The 24,091-nt window shown below is 32.8% G+C and overlaps 1 protein-coding gene across 1 annotated transcript; it reads left to right on the forward strand.

The window, feature by feature from the left end:
• Positions 1–7,788: 7,788 nt before the first annotated feature.
• Positions 7,789–11,600, forward strand: HRG_05278 (polyprotein; the record flags this gene model as incomplete). Its single annotated transcript, XM_044863749.1, has 13 exons — positions 7,789–7,868; positions 7,925–8,007; positions 8,604–8,989; positions 9,047–9,157; positions 9,220–9,247; positions 9,322–9,484; positions 9,560–9,569; positions 9,859–10,087; positions 10,133–10,188; positions 10,494–10,653; positions 10,723–10,784; positions 10,854–11,042; positions 11,091–11,600. 13 exons carry the CDS (start codon positions 7,789–7,791, stop codon positions 11,598–11,600), a joined length of 2,067 nt encoding a protein of 688 aa, XP_044720281.1.
• Between the last annotated feature and the right edge of the window lie 12,491 nt (positions 11,601–24,091).

Genomic DNA, 24,091 nt, shown 5'->3' on the forward strand with positions numbered 1-24,091 from the left:
ATTAATAAAAAGCTTAAGTTAAGAAAAACTAGCTTTTAAAAGAAAGAATAAAGCCTATAAGATAGAATAAAGAATATCCCCTAGGAATACCGGAAATATAATAAACTCTTTAAGGAAGAACTTAAGATAGGGTTACCTAAATATAGCTAATAAGACTATAAAATTTATCTTAAGGATAGAATAACGCTAACGTTCTATAAGATCTATAACCTAAACGAAAAGCAACTATAAACGCTACGCGACTACCTTAACGAGAATCTATAAAAGGGATATATATAAACGTTAATATCTAAAGTAAGCTACCTAGTTATATTTATTTTAAAGAAAAATAGTAAGCTATAACTAGTTATTAACTATAGACGCTTAAATAATATTATAATAAAAGACCGAATACTATTACCGCTTATATTAAAACTATAAGATCGACTATATAGTAAAAAATAGTTTATAGCCCTTAACCTTAAAGGCGCTTATAACTTAATATATATAAAAAAGGGATATAAAAAAATAATAGCCTTTAAAACGAAATTCGGACTATTTAAATATCTAGTAATACTATTTAGACTTATAAATATACTAGCTACCTTTTAACGGATAATTAATAATATCCTATATAAATACTTAGATATCTTTATAGTAGTATACCTAGATAATATCCTAATCTTCTTAGATACCTTAAAAGAATATAAAGAATATATCTATAAGGTACTCCGCGTACTTTAAAATACGAAACTACTAGTTAAACTAAAAAAAAGTAAGTTTTATATATAGGAAGTAGACTTTCTTAGATATATAATCTTATTAAGAGAGATATAAATATAGTAAGATAAGATTAACTTAGTTAAAGAATAGCTAACGCTAAAGAATATTAAGGATATATAAAGTTTCCTAGGATTTATAAATTACTACTAACGATTTATTAAAGATTTTAAAAAGATTATAATACTACTATATAACTTAATAAAGAAGGAAAAGGAATTTATATAGGACGATAAAGCTAATAAAGCTTTCGATTATATTAAGACTATAATTATATAAGAACTAGTCTTAACTACCTTTAATTTAAAATAATAAATCGAACTTAAAACTAATATATTAAACTTTACTTTAAGAGTATAAATCGGATAAAAAGATAATAAAGGAAGACTATAACTAATTATATTTTACTCGAAAAACCTATATAGCGTAGAACTTAATTACCTTATTTACGATAAAGAATTCCTTATAATTATTTAAGCTTTTAAGGAATTTCGATACTACCTTCTTAAAAGTAAATATAAAGTTAAGGTCGATATAGATTATAAGAATATCTTATATTTTATAATAACGTAATAGTTAAACGGATAATAGATTTAATATCCTAAATATTTATTAGAATTTAACTATAAAATAATCTATAAAAAAAGAATAGAAAATAATCGAGCTAATACCCTTAGTCGACGAAGTAACTATAATATAGGAGCACCTATAGTAAAAGGATAGCTCTTAGAAATTAACGAAAATAAGAACTACTAGTAACGATAGCTAAATATAATATTTAAAGTATAACCTAACGATTTAATATACTAAAAGATCCTAAAATAAATAAAAGAATATAAAGTATTAAACGGATATAATATAGAATATTTAGAAGTTCTAATATATAAAAATAAAATCTAGATACTACTAGAATTATAAGATAAAGTTATATAAGATATATATAAATATCTAATATATAGATACTAAGGAATCTAAAGAATAATAAAATAGATTAAACGATAATATAACTTCTTATAGCTTAAAGAAGTAGTACGATAAGTTATTAAAGAATATAAACTTTATATATAAAGTAAAGCTAAACGATATAAACTATATAAAGAATTATAACCGCTACTAGTACTAGAAAAACCATAGGATTTAATAGCTTTTAACTATATTATAAAGCTATTACTATTAAAAGAACCTATAACTAACGTTAAGTATAATAGTATATTCGTTATTACTAATAGACTAACGAAGTATAGGTACTTCTTACTATATAAAGAAGTAAGTAATATAAAAGAGCTAGTATATATATTCCTATAAACTATTATTAGTAATTATAAACTATTAAACGAGATTATCTTTAATAAAGGAAGTATGTTTATAGCTAAGTTTTAGTAAGCTCTTATAATATAATTAGGGACGAAATATAAGCTTAGTATAGCTTATTATCTATAAATAGATAGATAAATAGAACGACTTAATTAAACGCTTAAATAATATTTATAATACTATATTAGCTACGAATAAAACAATTAAGTTAAATAGCTACTAATAGCGTAACTAGCTTATAATAGCTTAGTTATAGAAATAACTAAGCTCTTATTAGTATACGCTAATTACGGATATAACCTAGAAGTATTTAAGGTTACTTAATAAGGACTATAGGTAGAACGAGCGATACTATAAGTAAATTAGCTATAAAAATTATATAAAGAAATATAATAAGAACTTTAATTTATTAAAGAACGAATATCTACTTATTATAATCGGAAAAGATTATAGGGACTAATCTTTTAAGAGGGAGATATAGTCTACCTTATATAACGAAATATTAAAATAAAACGACTAAGTAATAAATTAGATTTTAAGAAACTTAGACTATTTAAGGCTAAGAAAGCTATTTTAAAAGTTAACTACGAACTTTCGCTACTAATAATAATATAGATATACCTAATATTTTATATCTTATTATTAGAACTAGTACTATAAAACGCTAAACTATAGGATAAAATCGAAGTTAATAATAATTAGGAATATAAAGCTAAATAAATACTAAATATAAGAAAATAAGGTTAGTAATAGGAATACTTTATTAAGTAGAAGGGATATAGGCTAAAGGAAAATACTTAGGAACTACTTAAGTACTTAACCTATTATAGCTCTTTACTCTAATAGTTCTACTAAGCGAACCCTTAATTAGAAATATAGGGTTACTAAGAATAGTATCCTAGTTTAATATATTTAAGGCACTAAATAATTAAACCTCGCTAATAGCAATAGTTTCCTTATTTAATAAATAAACTAATTTATTTTAAGAAGAACGTATTATACTATCTTCTTTATTAATAGCTTATATACCCCGCTAAAATAACTTACTACCTTAGCCCTTTAGGAAACGCTTTTATTTCCTAATTTAAGCTAGGCGAGCTATTGCTTCCTTTAACGCTTCTTTTACTTTTCGTTCGTCCGAATTAATCTTTTACTATTAATTTATAATATAACGAACTAGAAAAAAAGGAATATTAGTAAAAAGAACGATAGGAAAGGAAAGGGATAAAACGAATAAGTAGACGCTATATTATAACTATTATAAGAACGGCCTATAAAAGTATATTTAGAATACCGATTAAAACGCTCGCCGACTTTATAAGTTAAGCTTAACCGAAAATAATAGGAGTAAGGTATAATTTTAATACTATAGATCTCGGTCTAGGATACTAGCTCTAATTATTAACGCGATTTATTAGAATTATAAGAATAGGATTTTTAAATATAACTAGATATACTATTAGTAGTATATCCTAAAAGGATAAAAGAATAAAGAACGATATACTTACGTATAATATAATAAGGGTATATTTATATATAGCGGCTAAAGTAGTAGGTCTTAAGGATAAGACTAAAAGGAGGGGAGGCATCCTATTACGACTATAGTCTAGCGAACCGTAGGAACTAATATATATTATAAGGTTACGTAACGTAGGGAGCAAGGAATATTAAATAGACCGACGGGCTAATTAAGTTTAGAGCGACGGGTTACTCTAGCGCTTTAACGCTCTATAGCTAAGATCGTAGGATCGCTCTAGCGCTCTAGCGCTCCTAAACGATAGGATTACTTAACGCTCTCGGCGATCTAAGGAAGCTCTTAAGATATATAAGGAAGGAATAGAATACTCCTTTAAATAGATAGCTTAATAGCTTTTAATATTATAATTATTATAATCTTTATTACGATCCTATCTTTAATTCTAATTACTTAATTACTTAGTTATAGTCTATAGTCTATAACCTCCGACTTATTACTAACGTAATATACTTATTATTACTTAGACTACGCCTTATTATATCTACTAATATAAACCCCTTAATAGGTTTATCCCTTAGGAATAATACCGGTCGTTATAAGAAGCTAGTAAGTTCCTAGTAGAAAAAGCTCTTAGGTAGGCTATATAGGTCTTCCTAATATAGTTAGTTATATAGCCCCTTAAGGGAGCTATTAAGGTCTCGAGCTTTAAAAGCTACTACCTAGGAGTCTCTTCCTCTTAAAGAGAGATTAGCTTTATAGTACTAACGGATTTTATTATTACTATATATATAGTAGTTAGTAGCTTTATCTTATAGAGGTACTCTTTTCGGTAACTCTTATAGTCGCCTAAGGTAGTAGAAAAAGCTCTCTACTATATAGAGGTTAGCTTAGAGAAGAGGGTAGCTCCCTTTATAAAGTCCGTTGCCCTAGGATAAAGAAGGGGCTTAAGAGGGTCCTATTTATTAGAAAAGACTAAATTATAAATAGTTCTATTTATATAAGCCTATAGCTCCTTTACCTACTTATCCTAATCTTAGGGCTCTATAAGAATCGTCTTATAGACCGTAAGGATAGTAAAGGAGTCGGTTTTTATTATTATTATAAGGAAGGGTAGAAAAGTTAAGTAAAAATCTGCTTTTTTAATAAAAGGGGTAAAAGGAAGCTATAAAGGATATAAGAAAGGTGCCTTTTATAGTAGCTAGAAGGTATAGGAATACTATTCCTCCTAGGCTTATAACTCTTATATAAAGAGATATAAGAAGTATATATAAAATATATAAAGGTAAAATTAAAAGTAAGGGGTTAGATAGGTAAGGTAAAGAGATTTAATTCTTATAGGAGTAGTAATAAAGGTAAGGGAGTAATTATTATATTGCCTTAATTCTCCTTCTTTCCTCTATCTAACGCCCCTTTTTATACCTATCTAGCACCTTAATTAATAAAGAAGATCCTACTTAAAGAAGCTACTAATATCCTTTTAACTACCGAGCTTTTTACTAGGTTTTCCCCCCCTTTTTAGCCGTTACTAGTATATCCGTCTTATCTCTCGCTACTTATACTTCCCCTTATACTCCTACCCTCCTTTTTATACTTCTTTTTAGCTCCTTCTTCCTTCTTCCTTCTTTTATACTAAGTGTTTTTAGCTTCCTTAGTCCCTTATACTAAGGGATATCTCTAAGAACTATAAAATTAAGCTACGCTTTATAATAAAAATATATCCTTAGAGAGGATTATTTATATTTATATAATATAATAATAAGATCTTAAAAATAAGAACTATTTATCTAAGACTATAAAAAGGGTGCTTAGATAATAAGTAATAAATATCTAAATAATCCTTAGTTTACTATTACTAAACTAGCTAAGTAAAGTCTAGAGAAATAAGAGATAAAAGCCTTTTAAAGGGGAAAATAAAAAGAATTTTCTTATAATAAAGTAAGGTTTTAAGCTAAAGAAAAAAAGAGAAAAAGGTTCCTTTATAAAAAATAAAACTTAGTTTTATATAGACTTATTTATTCTTATTAAAGAGAAAACAGCTACCTTATATAGTATTAATATTCTTATAAAGAGAGATATAAGAAGTATATATTAAAAATATAAAGGTAAAAGTAAAAGTAAAGGGTTAAATAGGTAAGGCAAAGTTATTTAATTCTTATAAAGGTAGTAGTTATAGTAAGTATTATAAGATACCCTATAGTTAATAATCTAGGTTCTTATAATAATATTAGCCTCCTTTAGGGAAGTTACCCTTAACTCCTTAAAGCTCCCTATAAAAGAAGGAACTTAAAAGCTACTAAGTAAACTCTAGGAAATTACCTAGAAATCCTAGAAATAATAACTAAGCGGATTATATAGATATTTTATAGAGATTTCCCTTAGTGTGGGAATGTAGCATATAGCTATAGTAGGATTGTAAGGGAGGTGCGCACACACGCACACGTGACCCTTAGCGTCACGTGTATGGACCTCGGGGATCCGTGTATAAAGGGCACGTAGTGTGCCCCCTCATTCCCTTTCCTTTCCTAGCAAGACATCTTGAATACAACCCATTGCGTTACTGCAGTACAGACCTCCCGACACTGATCAGTGATCGATTTGGTCGATCACAGATTGGCAAGGAAGAAGAGATAGAACGCAACCTTCGAAAGCCCAACTACCATATTCCTAGCGATATTGCCTGGTTGGACCTAGAGGAGGTTTCTATGCTAAGATCAAGGACTCTACGATTACCCGGACCCGGCAACCAACTAGCTCCCGGTAGGCCATTGATAGATCCTTCCAACTTCACTTAACGGTTACATTAAGTGTAAGTGCGTCCACAACGCCGATTCGACAACTACGTGACAGCCCTCACGATTCGACAACTACGTGACAACCCTCACGATGACAAGCACGACCCCAACCCCGAACCCCGCCTCTACGAGGAACGACGCCTTCCTCGACCAAGTAAGGAATTGGTCCAAATCTCACGATCCCAAAGACCCAATATCAGGATATCGATCCGACCCGATGGGAGGATGAGATCACGCCACAAGAGGAAGATAGAATAGCTGTTATGACATATACCGCACGATTTATGTCAGAATGCGAGAGAACGTACACCTTCATGGCACTAATATCCTTGAATTCTTCCAGGATCACTTCCAACAGTGGACCGAGGCAACGTGGAGAAAGATGCCAAAGGAATTTCGAAGGAGCTACGTTACCTTTTAAAGAGACGTGGTATCTATACAGGAGAAAAGGGTGACCACATCATCCCACAGCTCGTCTTCCTACAGACGATCGATAACCCACCAGCCTGGCCCGACAACGAATTCATGGTAACCCAATTCGATAAAGGAACGGAGGCCTATACAAGAAAAGAGAGACGACTAACGCAGAACCCTCCCACCTCCAACACGGCGGAGCCATCCACGCCGTTAGCCCCTATTCCGACGCTCCCTGCTCCTCCCGCTACGACAATTGCGGAACCGCCCACAACGACTGCTACGCTTCCCCAACGAACAATACATCCTACAAGCTATCAGTTCCAGCAACAGAGCATCGTTCTAGCAGAACCCTCTTCTCCCACATCCTCGAAGCGTACACAACGCTTCCCCCGACATCCCGAACGGCATCGTCGATGCCGACACACAACAGAAATTCACCAAGATCTGGGACAAAGAGAAGAACTATGCGGGGAACCTATGACCTTCTCGATGATAAGCTACGCATCTTTATGAGTATCTGTTATAACATTCAGGTCAAGCCGGACCAATTCCACGCTCTTTTCCCTCGAATCCTTACTGGCCGAGCCCAAACGTACTACATTGACCACATTAACTGGACCTCAACGTTCCGCAAGGCATACGATAGCATCAAGCAACATTTCGATACGGAAGTTAACCACGTTCACTACTATACTGAATGGACGACTATTTCCTTTAACAAGCTCCGTGCCGATAATGCTACGAAATCCCTACACGAGGTTCTTCAGCTACTCCTTGATAAGCTACAGTTATGCCAACGAGCTCTTGGCAACGCGTATGCAGGAAACGTTCCACTGCGTACAACGCTTATTAATGCATGCCGCGGTGTTCCTGAACTTGAATACGCTTTATTCAAGCCCGCCGAAGGAATCGAGCCCTTTTGCAGATCTTCGCTCTTCCGTTGAGACCCATCTTGCACGCGGAATAGCGCCTCGTTATCTTCAAGGAGGCCCTCAATACCATCAAGACCTCGAGGAACCATCTGATCATATGGATCCCAATGACCACTACTATCTCGATCGAAGATACAACAACAATCGCGGAAGATTTGGTCAGAAGGGGTATAGAAGGTATAGAGGCAACGCTCAACGAGGCAGCTACAACGCTCCACGGGAATCTTCAATAGTCAACGCTTTAACCGCCCACAAGGCCGTTACGGCCACAACCACCCGTGGAATAAGAAGTGCTTCGTCTGCAATAAGGAAGGATGTTGGTCTACAAAGCACACTGCCGAGGAACGTCAAAGATCCCGAGACCAATACGTCGCCCACTGTCACTTCATAGGGATTACCCTCCCAGGACCTTACAGCCTACGTTCTTGACTTTGAAGGTCACGAGATGGATGCCCACGATGATGCTAACGACCCTGGGACGAGGACGACAATGAAGATAATGACAACAACCCAGAACAGTGGCACACAAGCCAAATGCTCTGCCAGCAAGCCTTCAACCATCTGATCACAGGGAAGACGTGTATAGCACCTCTCAAAACAACGCTACACCTGCTTCCCAATTCATGATAGAGGAGCGCTACTCAAGACTCCGATTCCAGGGCATCATAATTGACACAGGCGCCGCGAAGGTTTCCAGCTGGCTACGACCAATGCATCGCTCTACAACGAGCAGACCCTGCTATAACGCTCGATAAGACTACAGCAGGCCAAGCTTCTATCAAATTCGGCAACGGCGAAGCCATTCTATCCCTCGGCTCTATCGCCCTTAAAACACCTCTCGGAAGGATCACATTCCATATCCTCAAGACCCCTACTCCTTCCTCCTCTCTCTCGCTGATATGGATCGCCTAGGCATCTATTTCAACAACCTTACAGACACTATTGTCGGACGAACAACCCTCCCGGTTATCCGCAAATGGGGACATCCTTGGTTCCTCCTACCTAAGACCAACGAGGCCGCTATCGCATTCCTCACGGAGAGCGAGATCCGCACTCTTCATCGTCGATTCGGGCACCCAGCGGTCCCAAGACTTCACAACCTCCTACGGCAAGCTGGCCACAACGATGTGACGATAGATATCCTAGAGAACATCTCGAGATTCTGTCATCACTGTCAAATGCACTCTCAAGCTCCAAGACGCTTCAAATTCACCCTAAAGGATGACCAGGAATTCAACTACGAAATCGTCGCTGATGTGCTCTACCTTGGAACCCCTCAACGCCCCGTCTTGCACGTGGTAGATACAGCAACAGCGTTCCAAGCAGCCAGGTTCCTCCTATCGATGTCAGCAAAGGATACGTGGGAAGCCCTCCGAGCCCTCTGGATAGACACATATCTCGGACCCCCTGATACTATCAAGCACGACGCAGGGACCAATTTTGCCTCCCTAGAGTTCCGTAACGAGGCAAAGCTTATGGGGATAACCTGCAAGCAAGTCCTGTGGAAGCACATTGGTCCGTTGGAAAGGTTGAAAGATATCATGCCCCTCTCCGCCGTGCGTTTGAGATCCTCCACGCAGAAATCAGGACCTTCACATCCCCGAATCGATCCTTCAAATGGCTATCAAAGCCATCAACGACACAACAGGGCCAAATGGCATTGTCCCTACGCTCCTAGTCTTTGGCGCCTACCCTCGAATGGCGTTAGATTCGCCCCCTTCTGCTACGACCCTGAAAAGGGCTGCCGCAGCCCAGAAAGCGATGAAAATGCTTCGTCAGCTCTCAGCAGAGCGGCAAGTGCAGGGCGCCTTACACACAAAGAACGGACCATCATCAACAGGCGTTATACTATCGCTCCCACTGCAAAGCGAGGTCCGAGTGTGGAGAGAAAAGCTCGGCTGGCAAGGCCCTTTTAAGATTAGTGCAATTGATGGCTCCAATGTCACAATTGATACTATCAACGGACCCCAGACCTTCCGTTCCACCCTTGTGCAGCCTTATTTCCGCGACGAGACGACGATCCCTGCCCCCGCTGCTGCTGCTGCGGATGATTCTGACATTCCTGTTTCTGATCCTGCGAGCGATTCTGTTCCTGTTTCTGCCCCTGCCCTGCCCTGTTCCTGCTCCTAATCCCCGGCGCCGCGCAAGCGAGCCGCCTGGTTCGAAGAACAAGCCAAAGACGACGTTCCTAGTCAAGAAGGAAGAAGATGCCTACCAACTAGCCATCAAGCTACGGGACGAAGGCATTATCACAACGCCAGGCACCCCCTTTGAGGAATCCGATAGCACGGAGATCGATGATCTATTGGTACGAGTGTTTAGCTTCGAACGCTACAATGAAGCAAAGCACGGGAACCATCATATCTTCCGCTCCCGCATGGTCCGCGAGGTTAAAGGCAAAGAAACCAAACCATACGAGAAGTCAAGGCTCGTGGTCCAAGGGCACAACGACCAAGAGAAAACCACCCTATTGACGCAATCCCCGACAATTCAACGCGTCAGTCAACGGCTTATTTCTGCTATCTCCCCAGACCTCCTTTCTCACGGCATGACCCTCTCTCTTCGTGACATCACACAAGCGTATCCCCAGGCGCAGACCGAACTATTCCGCACCATTCTCACGCATCTTCCCGCCGAATTAGAAGGAAGATGCCGGAAGGAACAATCATTCGCGTTATTAAGCCCCTATACGGAATTGCGGAGGCCGGAGTCCATTGGTTTCGAACCTATCACGGGCATCATGTCGATAACCTCGACATGTCCACATCAACCTACGACCTATGCTTCCTAATTACGAATAAGGGACCTGATAACTTTGGGATTGTGGGAATGCAGACTGACGATACCCTTATGCTTGGCACACAACGTTTTTCCGCGCTAGAGGAAGCGGAACTCGTAAAGGCACAATTTCGGGCAAAGCCGAAGACAACGATGACCCCGGGTACTAGCATTGACTTCAACGGTGCAAAGATAACCCTCCAAGACACCACTTTCCACAACGCTCTACTGCTTCAACAAAAGGGTCAAGCAGCCAAGATCGAACCCATCGACATCAAGGCATACGATCGAGCCCAACAGTACGTGGAACAGCGTGCCCGTGGCGCGTATGTGGCTTCAATCTGTCAACCAGAGGCCTCATTCGACATCTCTATTGCTGCCCAGGTCCAAACCCCTACGGAAGAGGATTGCACGACCCTCAACAAGCGGCTTCAATGGCAGAAAGACCACCAGCAGCGAGGCCTAACGTATATCCCTATTGACCTCGCCAATGCCAAGCTTATCATCTTTACCGACGGTTCCTTTGCGAACAATAAGGACCTATCGTCACAGCTAGGCTTCGTCATTGCCCTAGTCAATGAGACCGAGACCGCACGTACCAAAGACCAATTCGGGATCAAGGGCAATGTCCTCCATTGGAGCTCAACGAAGTGTAAGAGGGTCACCCGAAGCGTGCTAGCATCAGAGATCTACGGCATGGTCAACGGATTCGATATTGGGATATCACTAGCAACGACGATACGGAAGATCACAGACCGCCTCAATCTTCCCCTATCCCTAATCGTTTGCACCGACTCTTTTTCCCTCTACGAGTGCCTCGTTAAGCTAGGCACAACGAAGGAGAAGCGATTGATGATAGATATCATGGCCCTACGTCAATCCTACGAAAGGCGTGAGATCACAGAAATCCGCTGGATTAACGGCGCAGACAACCCAGCAGATGCTATGACAAAGGCATCGCCTAACCGCGCCCTCGAACGCCTCGTCGATACGAATAGCCTTACGATTAGGATAGAAGGATCAGTCGAACGCCCTCCCGCTAGCTGCCGCTCGAACCGTCACTCTTTTCGCACCCTTGCGGTTGCTGCTACGCTCCCGCACCTGCTGCTACTGCTGCGATTGCAGCGATAAAAGAAGATTTGCCAGTGTGGGAATGTAGCATATAGCTATAGTAGGATTGTAAGGGAGGTGCGCACACACGCACACGTGACCCTTAGCGTCACGTGTATGGACCTCGGGGATCCGTGTATAAAGGGCACGTAGTGTGCCCCCTCATTCCCTTTCCTCCCTTCCTAGCAAGACATCTTGAATACAACCCATTGCGTTACTGCAGTACAGACCTCCCGACACTTAGGGATATATTATATAGGGAATATACTATAATCTCCTAAGTAATAATAGCTCCTTAGGGATTATATTAATATTTCCTTAAGAAGTTACTATAAGAATATAGTAGGGAAACTATAGAGAAATACCTATACCTACCTAGGGAAAATACTAGGAAATACTATTAATACGCTATACTACCGTCGTATAATTATAAGGTTAAGATATTACTTAGTTAAAGCCCTAAGTAAGGTCTTATACTCGCTATAGTATATATAAAAGATAAAGAACCTATTAAATCTTAAGCGGGTAAAAAAGAATATAGATAGTTATTACTACTTTTACTTTAACTTATAAGACTAGTAGCTAGTTTATATTTAACGCGCGTAATAGTATATAGTAGCTAGTCTATATAATACGTTTAATTATATATAGTAGCTAGTCCGTTTAATTACTTATTAGACTTATACTAGATCTAAGTAGATAGTAAGGTTAATATACTAGCCTTATACTAAGGGACTAGTATATAATAAATAGTAGTAATTCCTATTCCCTTAACTATTTATTATCCTAAGGTCTATATTTAATAGAATAAAAGATAAAGAATAGGGAAAGGGATAAGTTAACTTTAACCTATAAACCTTAATATCTTCTTAAAAAGAAAGCTTTTACTTATATACTAAAGAATACTAGCTTCTTAATTACTTTTTATAAAAGAAATACTTAGGGAACTCTAAATAAAAGTAGAACTTTAATATATTAAAGCTTAAGTAATATAGAGCTTTTATTAGCGGATAGAAAGATACTTATTTCTAGGATATTTCTTATTAAGTTCTTATAGAAATAGAAGATAGCTAGATCGCCTACCTTAGTAGTAGGAATAACGCTTAAAGGAATTAAGAGCGGAACTTTTATAATACGACTTACTAGCTTACTTAGCTAACTATTAAGGCCTATAAGAACGAATTAATAACTTAGAATACGTTTTAGTAATAAGGTAATATTAGCTATAAATAATAAAGCTATATAGAAATCGGTATAGTATAGCTTCCCTTACCCCGCTTTAACTACCTTTATTAAAAGGATAAAGCCTTAAAAGTTCGCTAAACTATAACGATTAAAATAAAAAAGAACCTTTAAATAATACTACCCTTAGCGGTACGTTTACGATAATAACCCTAGTAAACTAGCTAGTAAGCCTAATTATAAAAGAAGCTTTTATAAGACTACTAGTAAAAGCTATAGTAAGAGAAACTAAGGATAATATTACTATAAACCCTCTTTAAGCACCCTTAGTATATATTAGACTAAAAGATATAAGGAAGTTTAACCCCGCTAGCCCCTTTAATATAACGTTTAACGTTCTTAAAGAAACTAAGAAAATAATTATATATAAAAGCATTAATCGATTTATCGATTCCCTAAAATAGGTAGCTATTCGCGGACTAAAATACGCTAATAAACCAGCGATATTAATCCCTAGCTTACTTTATAGACCGCTATCGAATAGTATTCTAGCGATCTTAGCGAATCCGATAAAGCTATACTTTATACCCTAGACTAAGGATATACCGCCTAGTATACTAAACTATAAAAATACTTTACTATCTAGCTAAAAGTAGCGTTAAGATCTTTATAAATAGAACGATTTACTACCTTAGATATTATAAACGGAGCTAACTTTTATAAATAGATATTAAAGCTCTACTAAAAAGTAAAAGTAGCGCTATACTTAAAAGAGCACCTTATTATATTAGTTTATTAATAACTAAACGTATTACTATAAGAATTATTCCGCCGACCTATTAGTTTAGAATTATTTAATACTTAGATTAATAACTATAAGTAACTTATCTTATAGTTAGAAACTAAGCTAACGGTTAAGTTATAGGGAAAGATAAGTAATATAGTAAAAGGACGCGTATAAAGTAGATTATATAAAACTAAGAATAAGACTATAGTAAACTTTGCCCTATTTATAGCTAAACTAACTAGTTAGAAACCCTAGGAATAAGGATAATTTTAATTAAAAGGAAATATAACGACTATATTAAGATAGAATAATCTATACTAAGTAGACGTAGGCCTAGTACCTAATTAATTAACTAGCCCTTAAGTCGGACTATAGCCTTAGGATTTAAAACTAAAAGAGGGCTCTTAGGAAAACCTAATCGTTATTAACCTTACCTATTAGCTTTAAGCGGTACTAACCGATAACTAGGGCGGGATATATCTTTCCTAGGAAATATAAAACTATATCCTATTTACTTAGGACGAAGGGCTAGAAGATAAAGATACTACCGCTAATATAGGAGAAGATATTAAAGAAATAAAAGATAAGATCTTATTTATTCCTAATATAATAGAAGCGGAACCTATAGGACTAAGTAGTTCGCTTAGAATACTAAGAAACTAGCTAACTATAAGAGCAGCGCTATAGACTGAAATATTAAATATAATAAAGCCGTCTTAGTTTATATATACTTAGATATCTATCTTTAAAACTAAAGGCCTAAACTAACTATTAAACGTATATATAAACTTTAATATAGCCTACTCTATAATTAAGGAAGACTAGCTTAACTACTTTAATAATATAACCCTTAATATAACCTAGTAGGTCTTATTATTTAGTATAGGAAAAAGCTAAACTAAGGGTTAAGCGACCTTAATAATTAATATCCTAGGGAAATAGGAAATAGGATTTAAGGTTAGGTAATTTACTATCGGCGCCTAGGTAGTCTAGACCCTATCTATAAGATTATTACTTAGATAAGATTTCTTAGTACTAAATAAAGTTAATATCTTAAACTTTAAGGGAATAATATCTATTAGCTTATATAGTAACTTAATAGTTATAGCTCGCTCGACCTAATAGGGCTATATAATCCGTTATTAGGTTATATACTAAGCTAACGTCGACGTCCTTATATATAGGATAGAACGCCTATTAGTATAGATTAAGGATATACTAAGGGATCGTAACCTAGTGCTTTTTCTAAGAAACCTATTATTAGCTTATAACTTAATCTAAGGTATAACTTTAGTTATAGCGGTTAATACTACCGCTCGCTACGTTTAATTTAAGAAAGGATAGTACTTAGGTATACTAATAAACCTTAGTAACGAAATATAGTTTTTATAAATCGACCTACTTAAGGAAACCCTAGCTAAGGTAACTTTAATTAAAGAGCTAGCTATATAGAAGACTATAAAATATAGCGAACTATACTAAGATACTAACCTATTAAAAGAAACCTTAGAAGAAGGGAGCCCTAAGTCCGCTAAAAGGGAACTCCTATTATAAATATATAGATAGACTTTAAACTATAAGATTAGGATTTTATAAGATTATAGCCTCCTAGAAATAACTACTTTAAAGGACGTTAAAATCTATAATTAGGACCTTATATTTATAGAAAAGATCTAACGTATAGTCGCCTCCTTCCTAATTATATAGAAAGACTAAGGTACTATTAAGGTCTACCTAAACTACTATATATATATTCTACTAGTAGAAAATTAATACCTATAAAAACTAGCTTTTAGGGCTTACCTACTTAGCTAGAAGGATAAAGCGCTAATCGACTAAACCTATAAGGACCTATACTAAAAGGGGTATATAAAATAAGCTATAAAGGTAACCCCGTTTACTTACCTTACATTTATAGTTTAGAGAACTATATATAGTAATAAAAAGGGTTAAATAATAATAGACCTATATACTCTTAATAGTATAGCTATCTTAGACGCTTACTTAATATTGCTTTAAGGAGATATAATTTAAAAGCTATATAAGAAATACTTTATTTTTACTATAGACGCTTAGTCTTTCTTTTATTAGTTCCTTATCTATAAGGAGTATTAAGAAAGGTTTATAGTAATTAGCTATAAAGGCTTAGAGCGACTAATAGTAGCCTTAATAAGATATAAGAACTTACTTATATATATCTAATAATTTATAGACTAAATCCTTTAGGAATATATAGAATATTCTATTAAGTATATTAACGATATTATAATATACTTAGATATAAAAGACGACTATATTTATTACCTCTAAGCTATCTTTTAACTCTTTATAAACTATAACCTAGCCTTAGCTAAATCGAAACTATTCTTAGGCTACCTATCTATAAAACTATTAAGATTTTAAGTTAATAGTATTAGCTTAATAAGTACTAAAGAATAAGTATAGGTATTATAAGATATAGAGTTTCTAAATACCCTATAGGTACTAGAAAAGTAGCTTAGCTTAGTTAACTAGCTATAGTACTTAGTAGCTTACTTCTCTTAAAAGGTAAAGGCGCCCTAGGTTTAGAAAATAGTAATACTTAAAGAAGCGCGAGATAGTTAAGCGCTACTTAAGGGATCGGTAAGGAATAAATATACTTTTAAGGTAATATATAAACTATCCTTAGTAGAGGAATAGGCCTTCTAAGATATTATAAACGCTTTTATAAAACTAACGTAGCTATACTATTTCGACCTATAATAGCTATTATTCTTATAAATCGACGCTAGCCGCGAGCTAGGCTTTATAGTTATAGCCTTCTACTTAGTACTAAAGGGAAGACTAGAACCTAGGAAGAACCCTACCTTAAACGAGTATCTAGCTAATCCTTTACCTTAGTAAACGCTTAACTAGTAGAGAGCTTAGATACTAGCCTACTAAACTTAAAGTTACCTATCTTTTTTAAGCTTATTAAAAGCTCTAGTTATATATTATCTCTACCTTACTACTAAAGGTTATTATACTAACTAACTATACTACTATAAGCGTAATCCTAAAGTAAATATTACTATTTACTATTAGTATAAAGATAAATAATTAGCTTATACTTGCTTTATAGTACCTTAGCTAGTTTCCTTTAAAAGTTTACTATATTCTTAGAACTATAAATATCCTTACTAATATACTATCTTAATTACTATTTATAATACCTAGGAAATATAAACCTAGGGAATTAAACTATATCTAGGAAGATAAAGCGCTAGTTAAATACGTATATATAGTTATAGAATCCTTTATCTAACCTAACCTATACTAAAAGATCTAGGAAGTATACGCGGAAGAACCTAAGTAGGCTAGTATATTAAAGTAGCTTAAAAGCAATAAGTCTTAGGTCGGTCTCTTATTTATTTAATAGAATAAGTTACTTTACTTAGTTAAGTCTAAAGGTTATTACTAGCTTTATATCCCTACTACCTATACTAAGGAAATTATCGCCGATGACTATATATATAAATTCTACCTTAAACGGTAAAGGATATAAAAGGAATTATCCTTTATATTTACTATTACTAGCCTTAAGAAACTTATTAATAGCTTTATCGATAAGTATAATACTTACTATAAGAACTAAACTAACTAGTTAAAGGCCCTTAGTAAGTTAGTTTTAATTACTTCCTTAGCCTTACCTTTCTATATAATTACTATAGATTTCGTAATAAGGCTCTTAAACGTCTATATAGACTAAACTCTATAAATACTACCTATTAAGGTCTATTATAATATACTACTAATAGTAACTAATAAGTTCTTAAAAATAAGGCTCTTTATCTTAGGCTATAATTAGTTTACTATATATAACGACTAGTATTATTCTTAAGGGATAAACCTATTAAGGGGTTTATATTAGTAGATATAATAAGGCGTAGTTTAAGTAATAATATATATATTATATTAGTAATAAGTTAGAGGTTATAGACTATAGACTATAACTAGGTAATTAAAATTAAAGATAGAATTATAATAAAGATCTATATTAAAAGCTAGAGAGCTATTTATTTAAAGGAGTAAAAGTAAGTAGCTATATATACTTATAAAGACTATCCTTAGATTATAGTCCTAGCCGTTATCCCCTTTATAGCTTACTATAGCTTACTTATAAGCTATGCTCCTAAGTAGTAATCTATTTATATAAGGCTTACTTAGCTTATATATACTTTAAGTAAGCTAAGCCTAAGTAACTTCTTTTCCTAACTATTATTCTAAGCCGCCTTATTACGTAAACTTAGCTAGCTCTCTTATAGCCCGCTAACTATAGTTATAATACTATAGAGGACTAAGCCGAGGTACTATTTACTAAGTTAATACGCTATAACTAAGGGATTCTTACTTAGATTATTTCCGACTAAGACCCTTAGTTCCTTTTAGTATTCTAGAAAGGACTATAAATAGCATATAGGTTTAAGTTACTAGTATTTATAGCTTAGTATCCCTAGACTAACGGCTTATTAAAACGATATAACTAAGTAGTTAAAACTATACTTTAGTTTTTTATAACTAACTTCCTATCTTATTAATAGGTATTACGACCACGGTCTAGCGAACCGCGGGGACTAGTATATATTACGAGGATATATAACGTAGGGAGCAAGGAATATTAAATAGACCGACGGGCTAATTAAGTTTAGAGCGACGGGTTACTTTAGCGCTCTAACGCTCTATAGCTAGATCGTAGGATCGCTCTAGCGCCCTAGCGCTCCTAAGCAACGGGATTACTAAGTGCTCTCGGCGATCTAAGGAAGCTCTCGAGATATATAAGGAAGGAACGAAATACTCCTTTAAATAGATAGCTCGATAGCTTTTAATATAGATCTTTATTATAATTTATCTTTAATTTTAATTACTTAGTTATAGTCTATAGTCTATAACCTCTAACTTATTACTAACGTAATATACTTATTATTGCTTAGACCACGCCCTATTATATCTATTAATATAAACCCCTCGATAGGTTTATCCCTTAGGAATAATACTAGTCGTTATACGTTAAAAGCTCTTATTTAGTATAATACCGCGTTACTCTAAGTAATATCGTAACTATTAATATACCTATATAGTAAACTAGATCAACTAACTCTAGAGCTACTATATTGCCTTAGAATATAATACGCGAGATTATTACCCTTTAATAAGAGGTATAGTTACTTAGGAATAAAGGAGGTAACGGATAAGTTAGGGACCTTAGAGAAGTAGTTAAACTAAAGTAGCTAGGACTATTTAACGGTACTTATAGTACTCTTTAAGACTTTCTTACCTAACTTAAGGCCTACTACCGGTTTTACTTAACGAAACTTTCGAACCTAGTCGAAAAGGTACTCTACGTAGAAAATTATTTATTTAAAATAGCACTCGCTTAGTTTAGACCTATTATAAGGGACTATCTCGATAACTAACTAGTATAACGAAATAGCGAAATAGATAAAGTCTTTACTAGTTTCTAAGGATTTAAAGAAGCTATTACTAAGGTATTTAGAATAACTAATAAAGAATAAGAAGCCGAATAGAAACTTCGAGAACTCTAATAAAGGACCTTAGTATTAAACTATACTACTAAATTCTATTAAGTTACCTTAAAACTTAAATAGGACAACGAACCCCTTATATCGCGATTCTACGATAGACTTAAGGAAGAAGTTAAGGACGAACTCTATAAGGAAGATCGACCTAACGGCCTCTTAAACTATATCGCTATAGTAGTATAAATCGACGATAGATAGTATACGTAACGCTAAGAAAAGAATTAAGAAAGAGGAAACTAGAACCCTTCTTATAGGAATAACTTTAACCGACGCGCTAACTATAAAAAGAAGCGCGAAACTCCTATTACCTACGCTTATATAACTAACCTAGGTAGGATAGATATAAATATAATATAGAAAAGTAAAGGAAAGTATTTTAACTATAGGAAACCTAGATATTACTTTAAAGAATATAGATAACCTTATAAGGAGAAGAAAACCTACTAGGTACTAGCCCTAGAAGGTAAGAAATACTTAAACGCTACTAATAGATAGGAACTAAAGTATAAACTCCTTAGTTAGACTATATACTATAATAACGAATATATAGTATATTTAAGCGATAAGAACAGTATTAAATAGTTCTTAAAGCTACTATAGAAAACCCTTATAATAATATAACGAAAAGATCCTAAAATATAGAAATAAGTTAAATTTATAGAACTAAAATATCCTTATCTTAAAGGAGTCTTACGAGACTAGATTAGGAAAAATAGTAAACGATTCTAGGAAGATATATAAAATAAAAATCGATAATAATAATAGGTAGTTTATAAATAATATAATAAAGAAGATATAGATATAGCCCTTATACTTATAAAACTTAGATAATAACCTAAGGAGGAATAATAAAGTATCGACGATATAAGCTTTAAAGAATAAGAAATACTTAGAGAAACGGAAGATAAGAACGAACTTATATTACTACCCTTACTACTAAGGGAAAATACTACGATTAGAGAACACGCTCTATACTTTAAAGAATTTAAAGAAATACTTAAAATTAAAACTTAATAAATACCTTAAATTCTTATAGAAAACTAATAAGCTATATTAATTCGATATTAACTAGTACTACGTAAAGGAGACTATACTATAGCTATTACTATAGTCGATACCTTTATAGCTCTATAATAAGAATAGTAACTATAAGGAGAATTTAAAGACGATCTATAAATACTACTTACTTATAAGTACTATAAGTATATTTTATAGATATTATATATCTACCTAGATTATATAATATACTTTTAGATAAAGGCACGATATAACGCCTTCCTAGTTAGGTTTAAAGGATAAGTACTTTCGAAACCCTACCTAAGTATAGAACTAGACTACTAGAAAATCGATTAACGCTACCCGAATAACTAAGTTATATTATTAGAACCCGATTATAGCACGCTACTTAAATACCGCGATAATTACGGTTTATTAACGAGATATCTTTTAGAGATATATAAAATCTATAAACACGCTAAAATAGAGGAATAATATAACGCTACTTACTCTAAGATATCTAAACCCTTAATCTTCTAAAGACTTATATAACGAGTTAAATATAATAAAGAAAATTATAACGAATATATATACCTAAACTATAGAATTTATAAATATAAAAAAGTATAAGTATAGTATAAACGATATAACGGTATACTAAAAGATTATTAGTAATATATATAAAGGCTATAAGCTATATTCGACTAAGGAAGAATCGATATAGAAATACTATATAAAAAATAAAAAGATACTAAACGAAAACTTAACCTTTAATACGAAAATAAATAAAATTATAAAGTATAGTATATAATTAACTATAAAGTAGTATAATATAAACGATATAGCGTTAAGAAATAAGAAATCTTTAATTAGCTATAAGAAATTAGTTTCTTAAGCCCTAATATAATACTACGCGATAAAAATATAAAGAAACGATATTAATAATAAATTAAAGAAGAATACTTAAATAAAACGAATAAGGACTAAGTAAAAAATAAGGTACGCTATCTATAAAAGGGCTATAGACTAGTATAATACGATAAGATCTAAGGACCCTATATATAGTAACGGTAAGCTATAGCGACTAAATAGTATTAGATATTTAAATCGTAGGATATTACGTATATATACTTTTAAACTATAGCGCGATAAGTAACTACGTTTTACCTAAAGTCGTTAATCGTTACTAACTTATATAGAGATATAAGATAGATCTATATAAACTTATAAATATTAAAGGAGAGGCCTTTAACTATAATAACGGAATTATTAATATAGAGATTAATTACCTCGATATTAATATCTAGGGCTATAACGAATAAGTTAACTTTAATATTATAGATATTAGAAAATATAACCTTATATTAAGGCTTCTATAGCTATAAGAGAGCAACCTACTAATTAACTAGAAAACTAGCTAGCTATATTAAGACGAAGATATAAGTTTCTAGGACTAGTAGATTTAAGAGAAAGTAAAATTTTACGATAATTTAGCTACTAAATAAGATAAAAGGGATAACCGTTTAAGTAAATTATTATAGGCTTTAGCGATATAAACGAAAATAGTAACCGAACTAGTAAATATAATAAAATTAACTAATAAGACCTACGTACTAACTAATATAGCTATATAACCTAGTATCTAATATAAATAGAATAAAGGATATAATATAAAGATTTAAAGAGTTATTACTACTCTAAGAAAAGACCTTAAATAAATTAATAAAGAGCTTAAGTTAAGAGAAACTAGCTCTTAAGAGAAAGAATAAAGCTTATAAGATAGAATAAAGAATATCCCCTAAGAATACCGGAAATATAATAAACTCTTTAAGGAAGAACTTAAGATAGGGTTACCTAAATATAGTTAATAGGACTATAAGATTTATCTTAAAGATAGAATAACGCTAACGTTCTATAAGATTTATAATATAAATAAAAAGTAACTATAAACGCTACGCGACTACCTTAACGAGAATCTATAAAAAGGATATATATAAATATTAATATCTAAAGTAGGCTATCTAGTTATATTTATTCTAAAGAAAAATAGTAAGCTACGACTAGTTATCGACTATAAACGCCTAAACGATATTATAATAAAAGACCGAATACTATTACCGCTTATATTAAAACTATAAGATCGACTATATAGTAAAAAATAGTTTATAGCCCTTAAACTTAAAGGCGCCTATAACTTAATATATATAAAAAAGGGATATAAATAGATAATAGCCTTTAAAATAAAATTTAAACTATTCGAATATCTAGTAATACTATTTAGACTTATAAATATACTAGCTACCTTTTAACGGATAATTAATAATATCCTACGCGAATACTTAGATATCTTTATAGTAGTATACCTAAATAATATCTTAATCTTCTTAGATACCTTAGAAGAATATAAGGAATACGTTTATAAGGTACTCTATATACTTTAGAATATAAAGTTACTAGTTAAACTAAAGAAAAGTAAGTTCTATATATAAGAAGTAGACTTCCTTAGATATACGATCTTACTAAGAGAGATATAAATATAATAAGATAAGATTAACTTAGTTAAAGAATAGCTAACGCTAAAGAACGTTAAGGACGTATAAAGTTTCCTAGGATTTATAAATTACTACTAACGATTTATTAAAGATTTCGGAAAGATTATAGTACTACTATATAACTTAATAAAAAAGGAAAAAGAATTTATATAGGACGATAAAGCTAACGAAGCTTTCGAATATATTAAGACTACGATTATATAAGAACTAGTCTTAACTACCTTTAATCTAAAACAATAAATCGAACTTAAAACCGATATATTAGACTTTACTCTAAGAGTATAAATCGGATAAAAAGATAATAAAGGAAGACTATAACTAATTATATTCTACTCGAAAAAGCTATATAGCGTAGAACTTAATTACCCTATCTACGATAAAGAATTCCTTATAATTATTTAAGCTTTTAAGGAATTTTAATACTACCTTCTTAAAAGTAAATATAAAGTTAAGGTCTATATAGACTATAAGAATATCTTATATTTTATAATAATATAATAGTTAAACGGACGATAGATCTAATAAGCTAAATACTTATTAGAATTCGACTATAAAATAATCTATAGAAAAGGAATAGAAAACGGTCGAGCTAATACCCTTAGTCGACGAAGTAACTACGATATAGGGGTACTTATAGTAAAAGGATAGCTCCTAGAAATTAACGAAAACGGGAACTACTAATAACGATAGCTAAATATAATATTTAAAGTATAACCTAACGACTCGACTTATTAAAAGATCCTAAAATAAATAAAAGAATATAAAGTACTAAACGGATACGATATAAGATATTTAGAAGTTCTAATATATAAAAATAAAATCTAGATACTACTAGAATTATAAGATAAAGTTATATAAGATATATATAAATATCTAATATATAGATACTAGGAATCTAAAGAATAATAAAACGGATTAAACGATAATATAACTTCCTATAGCTTAAAGAAGTAATATAATAAGTTATTAAAGAATATAAACTTTATATATAAAGTAAAGCTAAACGATATAAACTATATAGAGAATTATAACCGCTACTAGTACTAGAGAAACTATAGGATTTAATAGCTTTTAACTATATTATAAAGCTACTACCGTTAAAAGAACCTATAACTAACGTTAAGTACGATAGTATATTCGTTATTACTAATAGACTAACGAAGTATAGGTACTTATTACTATATAAAGAAGTAAGTAATATAAAAGATCTAGTATATATATTCCTATAAACTATTATTAGTAATTATAAACTATTAAACGAGATTATCTTTAATAAAGGAAGTATATTTATAGCTAAGTTTTAGTAAGCTCTTATAATATAATTAAGGACGAAATATAAGCTTAGTATAGCCTATTACTTATAAATAGATAGATAAATAAAACGACTTAATTAAACGCTTAAATAATATTTATAATACTATATTAGCTATAAATAAA

The sequence above is a fragment of the Hirsutella rhossiliensis genome (genome assembly GCF_020360975.1).
Source record: "Hirsutella rhossiliensis strain HR02 chromosome Unknown scaffold00005, whole genome shotgun sequence".
Classification (NCBI taxonomy): Eukaryota; Fungi; Ascomycota; class Sordariomycetes; order Hypocreales; family Ophiocordycipitaceae; genus Hirsutella; species Hirsutella rhossiliensis.